The 19,908-nt window shown below is 37.8% G+C and overlaps 1 protein-coding gene across 2 annotated transcripts in view; it reads left to right on the plus strand.

Annotated features, from left to right (window-relative positions):
* The window catches only part of LOC147388815 (zinc finger FYVE domain protein), a 79,787-nt gene that overhangs the window by 40,645 nt on the left and 19,234 nt on the right, over positions 1–19,908 (plus strand). For both annotated transcript variants that reach the window (XM_086419114.1, XM_086419115.1), the window contains 15 exons: positions 4,347–4,484; positions 6,093–6,246; positions 6,348–6,715; positions 12,594–13,054; positions 13,144–13,488; positions 13,770–13,994; positions 14,594–14,684; positions 14,862–14,939; positions 15,099–15,389; positions 15,479–15,676; positions 16,023–16,511; positions 17,108–17,269; positions 17,812–18,201; positions 18,299–18,381; positions 19,022–19,126. In XM_086419114.1, coding sequence (XP_086275240.1) covers positions 4,347–4,484; positions 6,093–6,246; positions 6,348–6,715; positions 12,594–13,054; positions 13,144–13,488; positions 13,770–13,994; positions 14,594–14,684; positions 14,862–14,939; positions 15,099–15,389; positions 15,479–15,676; positions 16,023–16,511; positions 17,108–17,269; positions 17,812–18,201; positions 18,299–18,381; positions 19,022–19,126 — 3,578 coding nt within the window. The remainder of the gene's footprint in view (positions 1–4,346; positions 4,485–6,092; positions 6,247–6,347; positions 6,716–12,593; positions 13,055–13,143; positions 13,489–13,769; positions 13,995–14,593; positions 14,685–14,861; positions 14,940–15,098; positions 15,390–15,478; positions 15,677–16,022; positions 16,512–17,107; positions 17,270–17,811; positions 18,202–18,298; positions 18,382–19,021; positions 19,127–19,908) is intronic.

The following is a 19,908-nucleotide window of genomic DNA, read 5'->3' on the forward strand; positions in this document are numbered from 1 at the left end:
TTGTAGTGGACACAAATTTCAGTGCTCTGTGTGTGAACTCTCTAAACACACTCGTACCTCTTATATTCTTCGTATGCATTGGTTTAATGTAATATTTGATTTACTTCATTCTGATGTGTTGGGGTTTTCCCCTGTTACTGCGTTTAATGGTCATAGATACTATATTACATTATAGGTGACCATTCACGTTGCACTTGGATTTATTTGATGCGTTCTGGTTCTGAGGTGCTTCCTATTTTTGTTAATTTTCTTAAGATGATTCAAACTCAGTACAACATCATTGTTAAATCTCTTAAGTCAGATAATAGGGGGGAATATATTTCTGATGGGCTTCGCTCCCATTTTCATGAGAATGGTATGCTTTATCAGTTGACATGCCCATACACTCCTGAGCAGAATGGGGTGGCGGAACGTAAGTATCGCCACCTTATGAATATAGTCCGGTGTCTTCTTCGAGGCATGCATGTTCCTAAAGCATATGGGAATATGACAGTCCTCATTGCGGCTTTTCTTCTTAACCGCGTTCCGAGTCGCACCTTAAGGGGATAGGTGCCTCTTTATGTTCTTCAACCTGACAACACTCTCTTCCCCATTACTCCTAGAGTCTTTGGGTGTACGTGCTTTGTTTAGGATAGGACTCCCACTCACACTAAATTTGATGATAAAGCCATTCGGTGCGTCTTCTTGGGTTATTCCTATATATGTCCAAGGGGTATCAGTGTTATGATCCAGTTTCTCACTGTGTCATACATTCTTTGAAAATATTCCATATTTTAGTACCACTTCTATTGTAGGAACCTTTTTTTTCGCAGGACCCATCACCTATAGTGCTACCTTCTCCAGTCTTTATTTCACCTCCGTCGTCGGTTAAGGTCTACACTCGTCGCCCTTGTCCCTCTCCACCCTTGCCAACCTCCTCCTTGGACTCAGGTATATCATTTCCTACTCTTACTCCTATACCTGCTCTTATTCCTTCTGTTTCTGACTCTCACTTACCTACTGCTCTCTGCAAAGGTAAGCGAGGGTGTGCTACTGATCATCCCATTGCCTAGTTTGTTTCCTATCATAGTTTTCTTCTTTTTATCGGGCCTACCTTGTTCACATTGATTCTGTTCGAATTCCTCGGTCTGTATCAGAGGCTTTGCAAGACCCTCAATGGACTAGAGCTATGACTGCCGAGACGGATGCTTTGCAGAAAAATAATACCTGGGAGCTTGTTACCCTTCCATCTGAGGAGCGGACCGTTGGTTTTAAATGGGTCTTTACTGTGAAATATCTCTTGGATGGTACTATTGATCGGTATAAGGTGTGACTAGTTGTTAAGGGATTTACGCAGACTCTAGGGAGAGATTTTGGTGCCACCTTTGCTCCTGTCGCCAAACTTTCCGCTGTTCGTCTTCTTATCTCTTTAGCTGCTTGTTACTCATGGCCCTTTCATCAACTCGATGTGAAAAACACTTTTTTGAACGGTGATTTGACTAAGGTTATATATATGGACCCCTCTCCTTGGTTTTGTTTTCAGGGGGAGTATTGTGGGAAGATACGCTGCCTTCTCAAATCTTTGTATAGCCTGAAACAGTTCCCGCGAACTTTGTTTCAACGATTTTCAAAAGTTATTTTGTTTATGGAATTTACTATATGTCACTCAGATCATGCTTACTTTGTTCATCGATGATTAGATGGTCGTTGTGCCATTATTCTAGTGTATGTAGATGATATTATCTTGACAGGAGATGATGCATAGTGGATTGATAGGGTAAAGATGATATTTGGTCGTGCTTTTGAGGTTAATGATCTGGGTCCCCTCAAGTATTTTTTTAGGATAGAAGTAGCTCGCTCTCGTCGTGGTATTTCGTTATCTTAGCACAAATACACATTGGATCTTCTTAAGGACACTAGTATGCTTGGTTGTCGTCCTGTCTTTTCTCCTATGGATCAGAATCATCGATTTCATACCGAATCTGGTAATCTATTATCTGATCATTTTTATCAGAAGCTTATGGGTCGTCTAATTTATTTGACTAATACTAGACCATATTTGACCTTCGCGGTTAGTGTAGTCAGTTTGTTTATGCATGCTTCACGTACGTCTCATCTTGATGTTATTCATCGTATTCCTCGCTACTTGAAGTCATGTTCTGGCCTTTGAATTTTCTACTCATCCACTGCTCAACCACATCTGTTGTGTTTCACTGATGCTGACTATGTGGGCTCTCTTATAGACAGGAGATCTACCTCTGGTTTCTGTACATTCCATTGAGGCAATCTTATCTCATGGAAGAGTAAGAAACAGAGTGTGGTTTCTTGTTCTTCTGTTGAAGCTGAGTATCGTACTATGGCTCTTGGCACATGTGAGCTTCTTTGACTTCGATTTTTGCTAACAGAGATGGGATTTCCTCCTTCTGGTTCTTCCTCGTTGTTCTGTGACAACAAGTTTGCTATTATACTTGCTTCTGACTCAGTTTTTCATGAACGAACTAAGCATATAGAGGTTGACGTACATTTTCTTAGGGAGAAAGTTCGATCTGGTGCCCTTCAGACAGTCTTTGTATCTTCTTCAGATCAGCTTGCCGACAAGTTTTCAAAGTCTGCTCGTTCTTCTATCTCTAACTCTCATCTTGTCAAGTTGGGTTTAGTTGATATATTTGCTCCAACTTGAGGGGGAGTATTGAAAAATAGTAGTTTGTCGTCTAATTCTATTTTTTCTATGTAAGAGGGCATTTATGTCCATTTACTTTTTATTATTATAAATATCTACCAAGTTCTTTATTAGAAACTTGACAATTCTACAATTCTTTTTATTGTACGGTGAGATAGGGTGTGTAATCCTACAGAAGTGACTAAAATTTTTTGTGGTTTTCTGGGGTGACCTTTCCAGTCTTGTTTGCAACTCTTTTCTGCTGGTTATCTCAACTAGCTTTTCGAAGAAAAAGATTCAATGCTGGAGGGTTTAGTGTTTTCTGTTTTGGAGTTCTTGTTTTCTTGGAGCAAACTTTATAAGGTCTTTACGAGGGTTTTCTTTGAAGATTTTGTTGTGAGATGGGATAGGGTTTGTTCGTTGTCGTGAGAGTTTTGTTGCTGTCCTTTGTTGTTTTGCTTTTCTTTTGCCTTGTTTTCTGTTCTTTGTTTTGGGTTGGTCCTCTCGACCCACCTTTTTCTCTTCCTTATTAATAAAATTATCTTTACTGATAAAAAAAAAAAAAAAATACATATATATTTTTTTTCTTGTAAAAAAATGTTAGTTTAGAACAATGTCTCAACAGTGCCTATTGGGATTGCCTGGTTTGTGATTTTGTCATTATTGTAAGGTTTTGTAGCCTTGCCAACCTTGTTCTTCATCTGGATTTCATTTTAAAACTCCCGAGGAATGATGGGTAAAGATGAGGTAGTTAAGAAACGTTTTTTGGTGTTCAACGAGTGCGTTAGATTTTTTCCTATAGCTTTAGATTTAGGTGGCATAGGGTTTTTAATTAGCTATGTATTAGTTGGGCTGGTGTGGGTTTTTTTTTCCTGATTTTTTGATATGCTGTTTTTTTTTTTTTGTTTCTTTTGTTCCTCTTCGATTGGTCATCTCGACCTCATTTTTTTAAAATTAAATTAGAGAGTTCCTATTACCACTCCAATTAATGAGATTACATGTGTCACACCAATAAAAAAGAAAGTGCACACCATTTACTGAAAAAACAACTGTACACACCATTTTTTTAATTACACACCAATACTTTAGGGAAAAACAAAACTGCGATGAAATGAAAATCAGTAGAAGTATTGCCAAGATGATGAAGTGAAAATCTCTTGTGACAAATGAATAAACTTTGGTGATGAAATGCTCAGTGACATCAAACTCCATCAAGTCAACAAGTGGCTCCATAGTGAGACTCATCAATTTCTTTTTCATCAACCATTTTTGCCTGTTTATTAACAAATCTGAAGTTAAATCTTAATGCCATCAAACTAAACTACAAACATAAGTATTTTTAACTAATAGTGCATCTATTAAATCATTCAAAGCTATGAGAAACAGTGCAATGAAATAGAGATTCCTTTGCATCCATTCTTCTCTTACACAATTCATCAAACACCTTTGATGCCTGCTAAATCAAAGGTGTTTGATTTAGTAGGCAATAGTAGCTCTCCTAAATTATTCTTACCTATCAAAAAAAGATAAAAAAGATAAGAATGTGTGCACATTTCCTATACCAGCTTCCCTTCAGGCATCCTTTTATTAAATTCGTAATAGGGTTGTATAAGTTTAACTTGTATGTTGTTCTGTTTGTTGTTTTGAATCTCCATATAAATTGGAGGTGTTAAGTTGGTGGTATTGATTATTGAATTATGTCATGCAGGCTCAAATTATGCTGTCTGAGATCTATCCAGGAGGTTCGCCAAAGATAGGTTCAACTTACTGGGATCAGATTCATGAAGTGAGCATAATTTCTGTAAATAGGCGTGTCCTCAAGCGTCTGCATGAATTCTTGGAACAGGTATGGTATATATGAATTATTCAAGTTCATTGAAGTCATCCTGAACGTTGTTGTATGAAACCAAACCCAAAGAAGGAATATGAAAAAATGGCAGTAGATTTATGTATCAAGTGCTCCAGCATTTGTGAAGTGGGGATGGTGTTAATTCTAATATGGTTTTCTATAACTTCGACATGGGATATAGGCTTAACGTTCTATATTTTCTGAGAGCCTCATTCTGGACTGGTTGTCAACCATACAGTATGTATTCATATAAGTCTCTTCAATGATTTTCCTTCTGTGTACGATAGTCAACTCTTTATATTAGAGGTATTGGACCCATATTTGTTCCATATTTCTTTGGCCCAATACAGAAGAAACAGGTGTACTTCAATTGTTTTTTCCCCTCATTTTTCCTCCAAGAGTGATTTTCTACATTTACTTGTTATCTAGTAAATACTATTTTCCTTAACAAGGACACTCCTTTTTTCTAAGAGATTGTCATACCGTACACTGCACTATCCTCATGTTGGGCACACACAGACTTTTTTTCAAATGAATTTTTATTTATTAAATTTTTTTGGTTGCCTCCTATTTTTTATATATTGGTTGTGTGATTTTTAATGTGTATCAACTTATTCAATAAGTGTTCTCACTATGTTATTTGCATAATATTGCAAAACACGTTTCTTGCATTATGAAATAAACTGCATGACTTCGATGTATGGATCTCGTGTGAGGCAGTGTCTAAGAATTCATGCTTGTATTAGACAACAGCATATGTGCCCTGAAATACTGTTTATCATTCGCTCAAAAAATCCTTCTTGCTAAATTTGGGGATCAGCCATAATAGGGAGAACAATTTTTCTCTATTATTTATTTGAACACCTAGCTTGCAACTCTAAAAACTAAAATGTTTAAAGAAACAAATATTTGAATGTATGACCTAGGTTTGATTGCCATCTGAAAAACTTCATTCCCGCGTTCTCCCCTTCAATACCAAACAATTGTTTCCTTTGTTGAGTTGATGGCAAATAAGTATATCATCTTCTTGTTCGTTATTCATTTGTCAGGGAGATTTGATTTTGGTGCCATTTCCTTTCACAATTCCATACTTAATGGGCCTTTCCTATATTTGTTTTGGAATCATTCCAAAATTGGCAAATTCAGGCCTTTACACAGCGAGAATCCACTGAACAACGATCCCTTTCGCGTTTATTTTTTGTTGGGGTGGTGGTGGAAGGAATATAATTTTTTTTGAAGGGAATGAGAACACAGTTTCTGAGGCGATTGTTAATATATTAGGCAATGCCTGCTATTTGTTCGGTGTAAGTTATTTGATGACTTTAAAGGGGTGGTTTTGGTGATTTTTGCTTAAATGGAACCTTATGTGCTTGGCATGAGGTTAAATAGCAACCTATTGCCAGTATTTAGGTCGGTCTTCTTGACCTCCTTTTATTATTCCTATAATAAAATAATATTTATCAAAAGGAAAATTTTAAACTAGTGGTTACAATTTAATACTGTTCTCTACTTTTGTTGCCCTTATCCTTAGTTATCAGGTGCATAATGATTTTATTATATTCCACAAAAAGGGATAATTGTTTAATTTATGATTTGTTTCTTTAGGAAAAACCTCCAACTCTTCAAGCAATTCTCTCTGGAGAGAGTATCGTTTCTTCTTCCAAGGAGTTCAATCGACAAGGACAAAGGCAACGTGCTCTTGCTATTCTGCATCAAATGATTGAAGATGCTCACAGGGGAAAGCGGCAGTTTTTGAGTGGTATGGCTTTTTGGATTTTGTGTGATGAGTCATCTCTGTATCATATTGATTGTGAAGCTTATTCTATAGGCTAATGATTTCGATATTATTTGCAATTTCAGGGAAGCTTCATAATCTTGCAAGAGCTGTTGCTGATGAAGAAATAGATAGAAATTATACAAAAGGAGAAGGCCCTTATCCTGAACGAAAAATGCTCTTGAACTTTGATAGGGATGGGGTTCTTGGGCTTGGACTAAATGCTAGCAAATCATCATCCATTAGTTCAGTTACTGGAGAAAATAGTTTGCAACCTGCTGGTTACGATACTAAAGATACTGGAAAGAGATTATTTGGTCCTTTAAGTTCCAAGCCTGCTACATATCTTTCAGCATTTATTCTTTACATTGCAACTATTGGTGACATAGTTGACGGGGTTGATACAACTCATGATTTCAACTTTTTCTCACTTGTATATGAATGGCCTAAAGATGTAAGTTTTCTTATTTCCAATACTAATTGCTAGAATGTTTTCAGTTTGTCCGATTAGATTCATGCTTTTGGCCTCACAACATTGAAATTTTTGTGGCCTTAATATGAACATCTAAACTGATGGTTTATGTTGTGTGGGAAGACTCTCTTATGGAATAACTTTGTAATCTTCATATATTAATCGGACAGTGGATAAGAATATTCTCAGCCAAATCTACGTTCAACCTACACATACAACAAAAATTAGGTGCTTAATGGGACCAAGAATTTTAATCTTGGTTGGACACATGTCAATTTGGCATGGGGCATATACAACCATCGGAGGAAAATTTTGACTCTTCAAAGATGAGCTCAGTGCAGTTTTGAATTGTAAAATAATTGGTCGACTTATGCTCCAAAGACAACCTGCGAATTCACTATGGAGTTTGGACACATAAGACTCAACTTGGGGAGTTGATATCCTTTCCTAATATCTACAATAAAATAGGCGAAAAAATCTACAATAACTGGAAGGCAAAGATAGAAATATTTTTCATGATCTAAATAAAAATTCATCTTGAACATAATTGAAGGTGACAAAATGGCTAAAAATATTACAAACTTACTCTTCTTTTCTTTGTGCTAATTCAATAAATCAGTTTGTTTCCTTTTCCTTCAAAAACCAAAAAGTGGGAAGAAAAGACGAGAAATTGACAAAAAGAAATGAACTGTGACTGTGAAAGATAAAATGATATGAATTTGGAAGAATATACAACAAAATTTGTAGTTAGACGCAATCTTGCAGCTAAAGGGTTTCATAACTAAATTTATGTATGGAAGCTGGACTATCCTTTTAATTCATTTATTCAAAGCTTAGTAGTTTGATGCATAATTGTTCTTTATCTAATTATTGCATCTTAACTGAAGTTCTTGAATATCAATAATTATAGGTGTCTTGAATATAAAATACTAGAAATCACAAATACCAGTTGATGGATTGTCTATCTAAGGAATGGGTTCTAAAATTCAAGGAGTTTAGAGAGGGAAATAGAATAGTGCTTGGAAGGAATCTTTTGGGGATTTGGGGAGGAAAGAAAAAATTGTAGAGGAAACTCATTTTTTACTAAGCATGGTAGCAAGAACATATGATTGCTAGCAATACATAATCTACTTAGTACACGTTGAGTGTTGAAGGGTAATTCAAAACTTGTGGAGTAAAGAAGGAATTTGCTTCGTTTTTACAGATCATTTAGGAGACGTAAAATAGTTGGCTTGAGAGACCATTTGAGGTGCAGGGTGGTGGGTGGTGTCATTTTCAGTATGAGTTGTGATAAGTCTCTAGGTCTTGACGGTCTCTCTATGGCGTTCTTTAAGGCTGGCTGGCATTCTTTAAAAGAGGATTTCATGTTAGTCATGGAGGAGTCCTATAGTGATACCTTTTTGGATTATGGGTCTAATTGTCCTTTTGTGGCTTGATTCCCAAAAAGAGCGGTACAAAGGTGATTTTCAATTTGAGGCTGATCAGCTTGGTGGGTGCTACATACAAGACTATTTCTAAGCTTCGTGCGGCTAGAATGAAGGTGGTTCTAGAGAGTGTGATTGGGCATCCCGAGGAGCCTTCGTTATAGGCAAATCTTGCATGGGGTAGTCATTGCCAATGAATGTATTGATCCAGACTAAAAGCAAAGAATTCGGGTGGTGGTTTGCAAGATTGATTTGGAGAAGGCGTATGATTATGTAAACTGGAAATATTTGTAATATATGCTAAATCACATGGGGTTTGAGCAGAAATGAATTGGGTGGATTATGAAGTGTGTGTTCTCGCCTACATTTTCTATTCTTGTAAATGGGACTCCGCATGGGTTTTTCAGAAGTTCGAGAAGGTTGAGGCAGGGTGGTCTATTAACACCTTTCTTGTTCATTGTTGTTTTGTTGAAGCTCTTGGAATGTTGTTAGGTAGCACAATTAAATTTAGGGATATTAGTGGTTTTGTGGTAGGGTTAGCTAGGCAATTGTGTCCAATTTGCAGTTTGCTCACAACATTGGTGTTTTTAGACGCCTCCCTTAGTCAGGAGAGAGCTCTTTGCAAGGACCTGGTGTTGCTTTGAGGCCATGTTTGGACTTCCTATGAATCCTCAAAAGATTAAAGTGTTTGTTATGGGAAATGTGCAGAACATTGAGATATTTGCTGTTGTTTTGGTTTGTTAGAGTAGCTAGTTTCCTTCTACATATCTTGGGCTTCCGTTTGTTTGGGGGGGGGGGGGGGTACTATTCCAAATCACTGTGCGACTCGGTGGTAAAGAAGGTTGGGAGTAGACTCAGCTGTTGGCATGCAAGGTATTTATCCAAGGGTGGGAGGTTGACTTTAATCAATAATACTTTATTTAGCATACCTGGGTGCTTTCTTTCTTTGTTTACAATGCCAGAGCGTGGAGTTGAAATTGGAAAACATATTCCTTGAGCTTCTTTGGCATATCACTTAGTTAATTGGGGGCATGTTTGCAAGCAAAAGAACCAAGGGGATCTTGGCATTTGTAAATTGGGTTGATCAATGTCTCGCTTTTGGGAAAGTAGTTGTGGAGGTTTGGAATGGAGGTGAATAGCTTGTGGAGAAAGGTAATAGTAGATAAGTATGGGGTGTGCGACTTCGGGTGGGAGAGGGGTGAAATGCGGGACCAAGGGATGTGATGTCTAGAAAGGGATCTTTAATGTGGGCCCTTGTGCGTGCTAGAGTTAGGTTTTGAAGTATCAAATTAGGTGCTTCTCAAGGGGCTTTCATTGCGGAGCGAAAATTTTTGGATGGAGTTTTAATTGCAAATGAAAGTATTGAATCCAGACAGAAGTCAGGGGTTCCGAGGCTTGTATGCATAATTGATTTGGAGAAACCTTACGATCATGTAAGTTGGTTTCTTTTAGAGTATGTTTTGAGGAGAATGAGTTTTAGAATAAAGTGGATTAGTTGGATGTTGGAATGTGTGTCCTCACCATCGTTTTCTATTTTTATCGATGGTGCTCTTGAGGATTTCTTTAAAAGCTCAAGGAGTTTGAGACAAGGAGACCCACTGTCTCTTTATCTCTTTTTGTTGATGATGGAGGCACTAAGTATGATGGTCTCGAAAGTCGTAGATCTTGGGAACTTGTCCGATTTCAGAGAGGGTAGCCAAAGATGTCTTATTTTGCATCTTTATTTTGCTGATGATACACTTATCTTTCTAGACTATTCGGCCACCCAATTGAGATTTCTTAGCTGGATTCGTGGGTGCTTTGAAGCAGTGTCTGGCATTCTGGTAAATCTGAAGAAAAGCAAATTTTTTGGAGTAAATGTAGCTATTGGGGTAGTGTTGCTCGCGGCCTCGATTGGTTTTGAAGTGGGAGCTTTGCCAACAACTTATTTGGGACTTCCTTTTTGTGCATCCTACACAAGCAAGGAAATTTGGGATCTAGTTCTTGAAAGAATGGGGAAGAGGTTGAGTACGTGAAAAGAAAAATATCTATCCAAGGAGGGGGGAGTTCACTTTAATCAAAACACACTTGCAAGTATCCCAAATTACTTCCTTTCACTTTTTTCCTTGCCTCGAAGTGTGGAATTGAAGTTGGATAGGATATGTAGGAACTTCTTTAGGCATTATAAAGACAACAATAGGAAGTACTATACGATGATTTGTTTTTCTTAAAACAAAGGGGGTCTGGGGATTAAGAATTTTGCTTTTATGAATACGGCTTTGTTGGCAAAATGACTTTGGAGGTTTGGGGAAGAAGATGATAGCCTTTGGAAAGAGGTAGTGTCTCAGAAATATGGAGTGAAAGAGTTTGGTTGGGAAAGCGATGAGGGGAGAGGGACTATAGCATGTGGTGTTTGGAAAAGCATCATGAAGTTTATTTCTTCTTTCTAAAAGAAGGTGAGGTTTAAAGTGGGAAGGAGTATCAAAGATTCGTTTTTTTTGGGAAGATAGGTGGTGTGGGAAGTTGCGATTATTGGAACTTTTTCTGGATTTCTTTGCAATTTCTATCAAGAAGGGGAGGTAGATTGAAGATATTTTGGTGGGGGATAGCTTGTTGAGGTCATGGGATTTTGGTTTTAGGAGGAATATTAATGATTGGAACCTCACTAGTGTGGGGAGGCTTTTGGAGACGATTGAGGTTACAAATGTTTGTGCGGATAGGGAGGATTGTAGGCTTTGGGTTGGTCCTCAAGATGAGGTTTACTCAGTAAGATCTATGTATACTCAATGTTGAATAGTACTTTCCCTACATCTTTAGTTTAGAGAGCAAAGGTTCCTTCTCAATGGGGGACTCAAGAAATTTTGGTCTTGAGTAAGATTTTGGGAGGACATTGGTTCAAGGATTTCTCTTTGCTCATCTTTCCCTTGTCAAACCACAAGGTGACTTGGTGGAGGGCCAGTTAGGGATTTTGGTCTGACTCAATGGGGGACTCAAGAAATTTTGGTCTTTGGAGAGTCCTTGGTATTATTTAAAAGGTGAGATTGCCTTTCTATGAAGTTGTTGATATTGTTCAACCATTGTTTGTTTGTTTTTTTTTTTTTTTTTGAAAGATTAATGGGGTTAAGGCAGACCCAAACCAGCTACAATCTCAGGTGGAAACCCTTTCATCCTGACTCAGTATATTACACAGCTCAATAGACACATCACTCCTAGAAAGAACGATACAATCTTCTGTATTAGCCAAAGAAGTTAAATGATCAGCAGCTCTATTTGCTTCTTTGTTCCACATTTTCTCAATTCATTCCTGCCATTCTTATGTGTTTGTCACTTCTCAAATTCCTTTTCCTTGTAAAAGTGTGGGAATTTCTAGTTGTGCCCAGCATGTCGTGTTTTTGCAGATGGCAGTTGAAAATAAAATTCTCGCATTTATTTCATGTGTATGGTGGCTGCTGAATCAGTTGATCATTTACTTATTTATTGCTGCTTTTCTAGTGTGGTATGGAGTTTATTTTTTCCATCCATTTGGGTTAAAATGGATTCTCCCTCAAAGTGTGTTTGAACCCTTCTTTGGTTGGTATTCTGGTGCCTTCAGCTTTCATGGCCACACCCTTTGGAGAATAATCCTTTCTTTTTCAGTTAGTTTGGGTATTTTGAAAGAAAGGGACACACTTTTGAAGGCTAAAACACGATGTTTGACGAATTTTTCATAAGGACTTGTTTTCTTGTTTTCTTCATCTCTATTAGGATTTTCTACTAAGTGGGAGAATTTTTTTTATTTGGGTATGTACATCTATATAATAAAACGCAACGGTGGGTCCCACTCCATATACAGTGGAGTGGGGTCCATACTACCTCACTTTATTGCCTTTCCTATTCACTCCCTTCAACTTTATTGTCTTTCCTCTTCCCTTCTCTGCCCTGTTCCCCCCCTTTTCAACGATATCCCTCCAATTTTACTACTTTCCTTTTGTACCTCCTTTTCAATGATACCCTTCTAACTTTACTATCTTTCCTCTTTTACCCCTTTAACCCCAAAGTGCGCAAACTCTAGTACATACACACACATACATTCATATATATACACATACAGCTTTCTCTTTTTACATATTTATACAGCACTTGTCATAGAAAAAAGAATTCTGGTGAGTTGTTACTCATGTTTCTTTTAGTGCCCTGACATTGCAGGGCAGAAAGATTCCCATCGTAAATTTTATTTTTTGCAACATTCTTCTTTCACAAATATGGATCAATTTAGTCTGTAACTTTTTGTATATCTCTATTGCACAAAGCAATATTGTATGCGAGTAAGGGCTCATACTAAGTATTGTATCTGATATCATGAATCTGTCTACAAACTTCAAATATTATAGAGATATTTTGTTTTTCTTTTCTTTCAATTCAACTCTTGAAGGTGACAGTACTCGACTAATGTGTTTGTGTACTTGTTCTATTTGCAGCTTTTAACTCGTCTCGTCTTTGAGCGAGGCAGCACTGATGCAGCTGGAAAAGTAGCGGATATTATGGCTGCTGATTTTGTGAATGAAGTTATATCAGCATGTGTACCTCCTGTTTATCCTCCTCGTTCTGGTGATGGTTGGGCCTGCATTCCAGTGCTACCTACTTTTTCTAAGACGAGCCTAGAAAATAAAGTTTTTCACTCTTCTAAAGAAGCTAAGCCTAGTTCGTACAGCCCTTCATCAGCTACACCGGGAACCCCTCTTTACCCTCTAGAGATGAATATAGTGAAACATTTAGCTAAATTGTCCCCCGTGAGGGCTGTATTAGCCTGCGTTTTCGGGAGTAGCATATTATATAGTGGCAGTGGATCATCTGTCTCCAGTTCCATCAATGATGGATTAGTACCGGCAGCTGATGCCGACAGGTTATTCTATGAGTTTGCTCTTGATCAATCAGAAAGGTGAAGTCAGAGATTATATGCTTTAGAGAAGTAGACTACATGTACCTATTTGATATCATGGTTTTCTGATTTTTTTCCAATTTGAACAGGTTTCCAACTCTGAATAGATGGATACAAATGCAGACAAACCTTCATAGAGTATCAGAAACTGCAATGACTGCTAAACACACTGCTGAGAATGGAAATGCTAAACCTGTGGCAAAAACTGCTGTCAAGCGATTCCGTGAACTTGACAGTGATACCGAATCAGAAGTTGATGACATGGTTGTCACCAGTCACGGTTCTGCAACTTTGTCAGATTTTGGAAGTCAAGGAAATGCAGCTCACGACTCTTCTCAAGATTCCCTTATGTCTGAAAATGTTGAAGTTGACCCAACAGTTTTTCTCTCTTTTGATTGGGAGAATGAAGGGCCCTATGAAAAGGCTGTAGAGAGGTATTATCTGTGTTACCTTGTTTTCTTTTTCTAGTAATTCTGCTACATATATTTTACTGGTCATCTTGTTTACTTTTCTTCTCAATCTATTCATGAGTGTACATGTTGGCCCCAGCAATTATGCTTAATATTATATAAAGAAGTTATTCTTAATTTGAGCTATTCATGTTCAAAACATTTGAGCTTCGGCAAAGATGAAGTAGTTATTGTTAATTTTACTGGTGTTAGAATTATCTTATTAATGTCTCATTATTGTTTATGCTTTGTTTCTCTTATGACAGACTAATAGATGAAGGGAAATTAATGGATGCTCTTGCTCTTTCTGATCGTTGTTTACGCGATGGGGCTTCAGATCAGTTACTTCAGTTACTTGTTGAACGTGGGGAGGAAAACCACTCAATATCCGGACAATCTCAAGGTTATGGAGCATCTAACATCTGGAGCAATAGTTGGCAGTATTGTTTACGATTGAAAGATAAACAGCTGGCGGCTAGACTTGCATTGAAGTATGTATTGCATATTTCTTATTATTATAATGAATGCTATGCCTATGTTAAGCCATATAAATATATTGGTTATATTCTGTTAGTTATTTGAATTTCTTTTTTTCTTTCCTTTGTGGAAGGGATATGTTATTCTCCTTTCATTTAGCGCCATTTCTTTATTAGGGTCTTTGAAATGAAACCCACCCAATATCATATTGTATGATAGCTATGCCAGTTGAACTGCATTCTTTGGATTTAGTCCTCGCATTCTAGTTATCTCTTCTAATGTTCAACATAAATTGTAGTATATTTGGTAAGAAGCTAGCAATTCATTCCCTTGTAACCTAGAAATACCTCCCAAATCAACTAGGACCCAATCTAGTTTTAAGTAGAGATGAAAAGAAAATAAAAAAGGAGAAAAAGATTACAAAAATCTGGTGGTTTGTGCAGCCAGGATTAAGGAGCTCTTCTTTTTATAATATTAAACTCGAATAACTTCAGAAAAGTAAATAGTTCTGTGAATGATATCTGCAAGAATGACGTGAACAGTAATGCTACAGTACATGCTATACTAAAGTGTTGCTCCGGCATCCGTTGATAAAACAAAGTTCCTATTTTAGGTATCTGCATCGATGGGAGCTAGATGCTGCTATGGATGTTCTCACCATGTGTAACTGCCACTTGCTTCAAAGCGATCCAGTTAAAAATGAGGTAGCTATCTTATTATGTTATTTATTATTTATTTTATACTATCTATACATCGTACCATGATGGAGTTTGGTGAAAGTTAAGATGGAATCGATTGTAATTTATGGTTGTTACTAGCATTTAGGTTGCTAGGGGTTAATCTGTGTTTCCTTGATGACAAATTTCTTGGGATGTCATTAGGTCTTGCAAATGAGACAAGCTTTGCAGCGGTACAGTCACATTTTATCTGCGGATGACCACTATGGCAGCTGGCAAGAGGTTATAACTCTTCCTTTTCTTGAATCAGATAAAAACTTAATGTCCAACTATTCTTGATATATTCTACTGATTTGTAACACATCCAATCTATATTTAATGGGAAAAAAATTGTTAGATTTTCCTTCTGACCATATAGCCTTTTTTATTTTTATTCTTCAGGTTGAAGTTGAATGTAAGGAAGATCCTGAAGGTCTGGCACTTAGACTGGCTGGGAAAGGAGCAGTTTCTGCTGCTTTAGAAGTAGCCGAAAGTGCAAGTTTATCTATAGATTTGCGGAGAGAACTGCAGGGACGACAACTTGTGAAGTTACTCACTGCAGACCCTCTAAACGGTGGAGGTCCAGCAGAAGCTTCACGATTTCTTTCTTCCCTACGCGACCCTGAAGATGCTCTACCTGTTGCAATGGGTGCAATGCAGTTGTTACCAGACCTGCGAACGAAGCAACTTCTTGTATTGGATCTTTCCTTTCTATCTAAATTTTCAGTTTTGAATGCAAGCATTGGTTGTTCTGTAATGCTTCTTCCTTGTTTTCTATGAAGGTTCACTTTTTCCTGAAGAGAAGAGCAGGAAATCTGTCAGATGTCGAGGTTTCCCGTCTTAACTCATGGGCATTGGGTCTTCGTGTTCTGGCAGCCTTGCCATTGCCATGGCAGCAACGTTGTTCTTCCCTACATGAACACCCTCAATTAATTCTGGAAGTTCTGCTCATGAGAAAGCAGCTTCAATCTGCTTCTTTGGTATTACTTTTTCTTGTTGAGAACCTTGTTTTTTTGCTTTAATACATAAAAGCCCCCATTTACGTTGTTCATTGCCAATTTGTTATCTCATCATGAAAGATCCTTTTTATGTGGTGAAATGTTTTATGGTATTGATTCCGGTTTGGAGATAGAATCAGCATTAGTCTCTGTCACATCTAATCCATCAACAATGAAAATTTTGATTTGTTATTCCCAGTATAATTTCACATCCCGTATGTGATGCTTGTAGTCTCACATCTTATTCATCAATGATGAGAAATTTGATTTGTTATTCCCAGTATAATTTAATTTCCCGTATGTGATGCTTGTATGTATTTGATTGCAGATCTTGAAAGAATTCCCTCCCTTGAGGGACAACAGTCTAATTCTTACTTATTCTGCCAAAGCAATTGCTGTCAGTGTTAGCACCCCTTCGAGAGAACAGCGGATATCTATCTCAGGTCCTCGACGAAAACAAAAAACAAGAACAGGTGTGTCTAATAGGTCAAATTTTACAAACAGCCTCAGTAACTTGCACAAAGAGGCTCGGAGAGCTTTCTCTTGGACTGCACGTGATACAGGAACCAAAATTGCTCCAAAGGAGGCTTACCGTAAAAGAAAGAGCTCGGGATTGACACCATCGGAAAGAGTTGCTTGGGAAGCAATGGCTGGTATTCAGGAGGACCGTGTTTCAACATATTCTGAAGATGGGCAAGAACGTCTTCCACCTGTTTCAATTTCTGAGGAATGGATCCTTACAGGTGACCCGAATAAGGATGATGCAGTTCGCTCATCTCATCGATATGAAAGTGCCCCTGATGTAACTCTTTTTAAGGTATTGTAGGAAATTAAGCTTTAGCCTTACTGGTACAGTACCTAATAAAATAGGGTGATAGCACGCAATGGTTTATATTCTTCATAGTATGGAGTAAGATACTGGTTTCTTGTCCTGAAACTTGCATATTACTAAGTTGGGAGAAATTCCTTGTGAGGTCTGTAGAAGCGTTGCGCCCATACTTGTACTGTGCATTCTTAATGGATGTGTTTCCTTGTCTCGTATATCACTGATATTCCTAAAATTTTGCAACATATATCTAGATTTCCAAGGAACAATATAAGCCAAAGAAAAACAAGAATTAGGTGTGGTTTAAAATTTCTTTCGAGAAAGTAGATCGATAAATAAGTTGGATTCTTTTTTATTTTTTATTTTTTACTGTCATTGAATGTGAAAATAGTGGGAGTTTCATAAGATTTTACTGGAAGTATTTGTGTTGAATTTTCCTAATTATCCTTAACAATAAAAAAGTGTTTTAGTTGAATGTTTAATTGAAGTAATCGTGAACCACAGAATTACTGCATTTGACCATTGTGCTTGAATTCCATGAATATTCAGTTGTGAATCTTTTGAATTTGGGTATCTTATGTTTCCAGGCCCTGCTTTCTTTGTGCTCTGATGAGTCAGTGTCTGCCAAAGGTGCCCTGGACTTGTGCATTACTCAAATGAAGAGTGTGTTGAGCTCCCAACAATTGCCTCTTCATGCATCTATGGAAACTCTTGGCCAAGCATATCATGCAACTGAAACTTTTGTACAGGTATCCTCCTTGGGTAATGCTATTCTTGAAACCATAGCCCTGGAATACATCTTAAAGGGAATGTGAGCTTTGGGCTTGAGACCCATATTGTCAGAGTCAAAGGTGCCATGGTCTACCTAGTAGTGCCTTGGATTCTTGGTGGTAGTGGTAACTACATACTCTTGGGGCTGTGGCAGAAAGCCATCTGCTTTTATAAATTACTGGAAGGTGGCATGGGCAAACACACATGAATTAGAATGTCTTATTTGTAATTTAATATAGTAATTAAAGGGTTTTTGAATAATACATACTAAAAAAAGGATATTTTTGTAATTTTGAAAACTAATTGACGTGATTTTAGGTTCGTGGGAGTACAATTTCTTGGGTTTTGACCAAAATAACCTTGATTATATTAAGTTTAATTGTCAAAGTGCGGGCAATTGTGGGATCCAAAAACTTGGTATCGAACCACTTCTACTCCGCCTTCTCTCTTTATAATAGTAAAGATAATGGAATCTGTTGTTCTGAAAATTGCAACTCCATGTCGATTGCTGCATTTGTAGGCACTGCGTCATACTAAAGGTCAGCTGAGAAAACTTGCTGGGATTGGGACTGCAACTGTGACTGGGACCGCGTCTGGAAGTGGGACTGGATCCAGCAGTGGGAGTGGTGAATTGCCCCATCAGTCTGAAAGAAGTAGGGATACTGATGATACATCTTCAGATGCTGGCAGCTCTAGTGTTAGTAGCCAGTACTCAGATGAGCGATTTGAAATTTTTTCACAGGCAGAAGTCTGGCTTGGACGTGCCGAGCTGCTTCAAAGTCTTCTTGGTTCAGGAATTGTTGCTTCTCTTGATGACATCGCTGACAAAGAATCATCTGCACGTCTCCGGGACAGGTTAATTGAAGATGAGCGATACAGCATGGCTGTATATACTTGCAAAAAATGCAGGGTAAATCCATTCAAAGTAACCCAGTGGTCTATTCTGCTTTATTGTGTGTATGACTTCGTTGTTCATTTGTATACCTATGAAACTGTTTGTTTTTCAGATTGATGCTTTTCCAGTATGGAATGCATGGGGAAATGCTTTGATTCGGATGGAACACTATGCTCAAGCTCGTGTGAAATTTAAGTATGTGGCATATGTTTATAACATTGTTTCTTGTAGATGGCTCCAGACTGGTAGGCTATGAAGGTGACAGCTTGCCAGTTGTATGTGCTACATGACCCACTGTCTTAGTGCCACAATAGTTTCCTCTGTGTGTCTTTTTACCTAGGCATGCCATGTGGGTGCCTGCGTGTCTTTTCCTGTATGCATGGGCCAATTCTTATCTCAATGTGATGGCTGCATAGGAGCCTTGAGAGGGAAAGGTTTAGATGTCATGGGGACTTGGGGAGAAGATGTTCACAGGGACCGTCTCATGCCTAAGATATGGCACCTTTATCTCAATGTTTGTTATGCCAACCAATTCTGATAAGTGTCAGTGCTAATAAATGCAGATTTTCACATGGAACCTCTCTCCCCAACTGCCTGGGCTCCTGTACCTTTCCTCTCATGCATGGTTCATTGAGAAGTATCCCAACAACTATTGACATGGCTTCAGCTGTAACTGGGCTCACCTTAGCCATTGTCCCACTTATTCTAGCCATTGTGCTTCTGCTCTTCAATTTGGTTAGATGGCTATGGTTAATTGATAAAAGGAAACTGGAATATTTCTTGCAATTAGTTAAAAGTTTGTGGTGCTTGGCTAATGTTTTGTTGATGGTGCCAGGCAAGCTCTGCAATTGTACAAGGGTGATCCTGCACCTGTCATTCTGGAGATCATTAATACAATGGAAAGTGGTCCACCAGTTGATGTTTCAGCAGTTCGTTCCATGTAAGTTGTATTGTATTGTAGTGAATCAGAAATTTATCTATACAAAACTATTAGGGAAGCACCATCAGGGGTGCTTATGGTTCCTGCTAAACTGACTGAGTTTCACCCCAGCCACTTCTCATCATTTCTAGTTCCCTATCAAAATTACTTAAGGTCATCCCAGCAAGGTCTTTTTTTGGCTAGTCACATGCTGCTTTGCAGAAACCCCAACCCTGATTTAGAATTCTGATTTTAAATGGGTTTATCAATGTTATCATTTACAACCTAGTGTAGACAATATAAGAGGATGAAAGAGGAAGAATAATAAAGTCGGGTATTATTAAAAAAAATTGAGGTTATGGGAGTGAAAGAGGAGCAATAATAAAGTTGGAGAGGTGTTATTAAGAAAGGAGGAGATGAGGAAAGACAATAAAGTGGGTTAAAGGGGTAAAAGAGGAAAGATTGTAAAGTTAGAGGGGTATTATTGAAAAGGGAGTAAAAGAGAAGAGGTAGTAGAATTGGAGGGATATTATTGAAAAATGGGAGGGGGAGGAGAAGAAAGTCAATAAAGTTGAAGGGGTAAAAAGGAAAGGTAGTAAAGTGAGTAGGGTGACCTTACAAAATATTAGTTGGATGGTACGTTTATACTCCACAAAAATGTTGCAAACTGGGCCTGACAATTGTGTTTTATTATATAGATTAGGCTCTTCACTGAAACATCCAACTCTGGCTCATCTTATACAGGGAAAAATGCACTGTTTAACATGTTTCTATTTCTTTTTTCCTTACATGATACAATATGC

Source organism: Akebia trifoliata, chromosome 12 (genome assembly GCF_017979445.1).
Source record: "Akebia trifoliata isolate Shusen 1 chromosome 12, ASM1797944v1, whole genome shotgun sequence".
NCBI classification, from domain to species: domain Eukaryota; kingdom Viridiplantae; phylum Streptophyta; class Magnoliopsida; order Ranunculales; family Lardizabalaceae; genus Akebia; species Akebia trifoliata.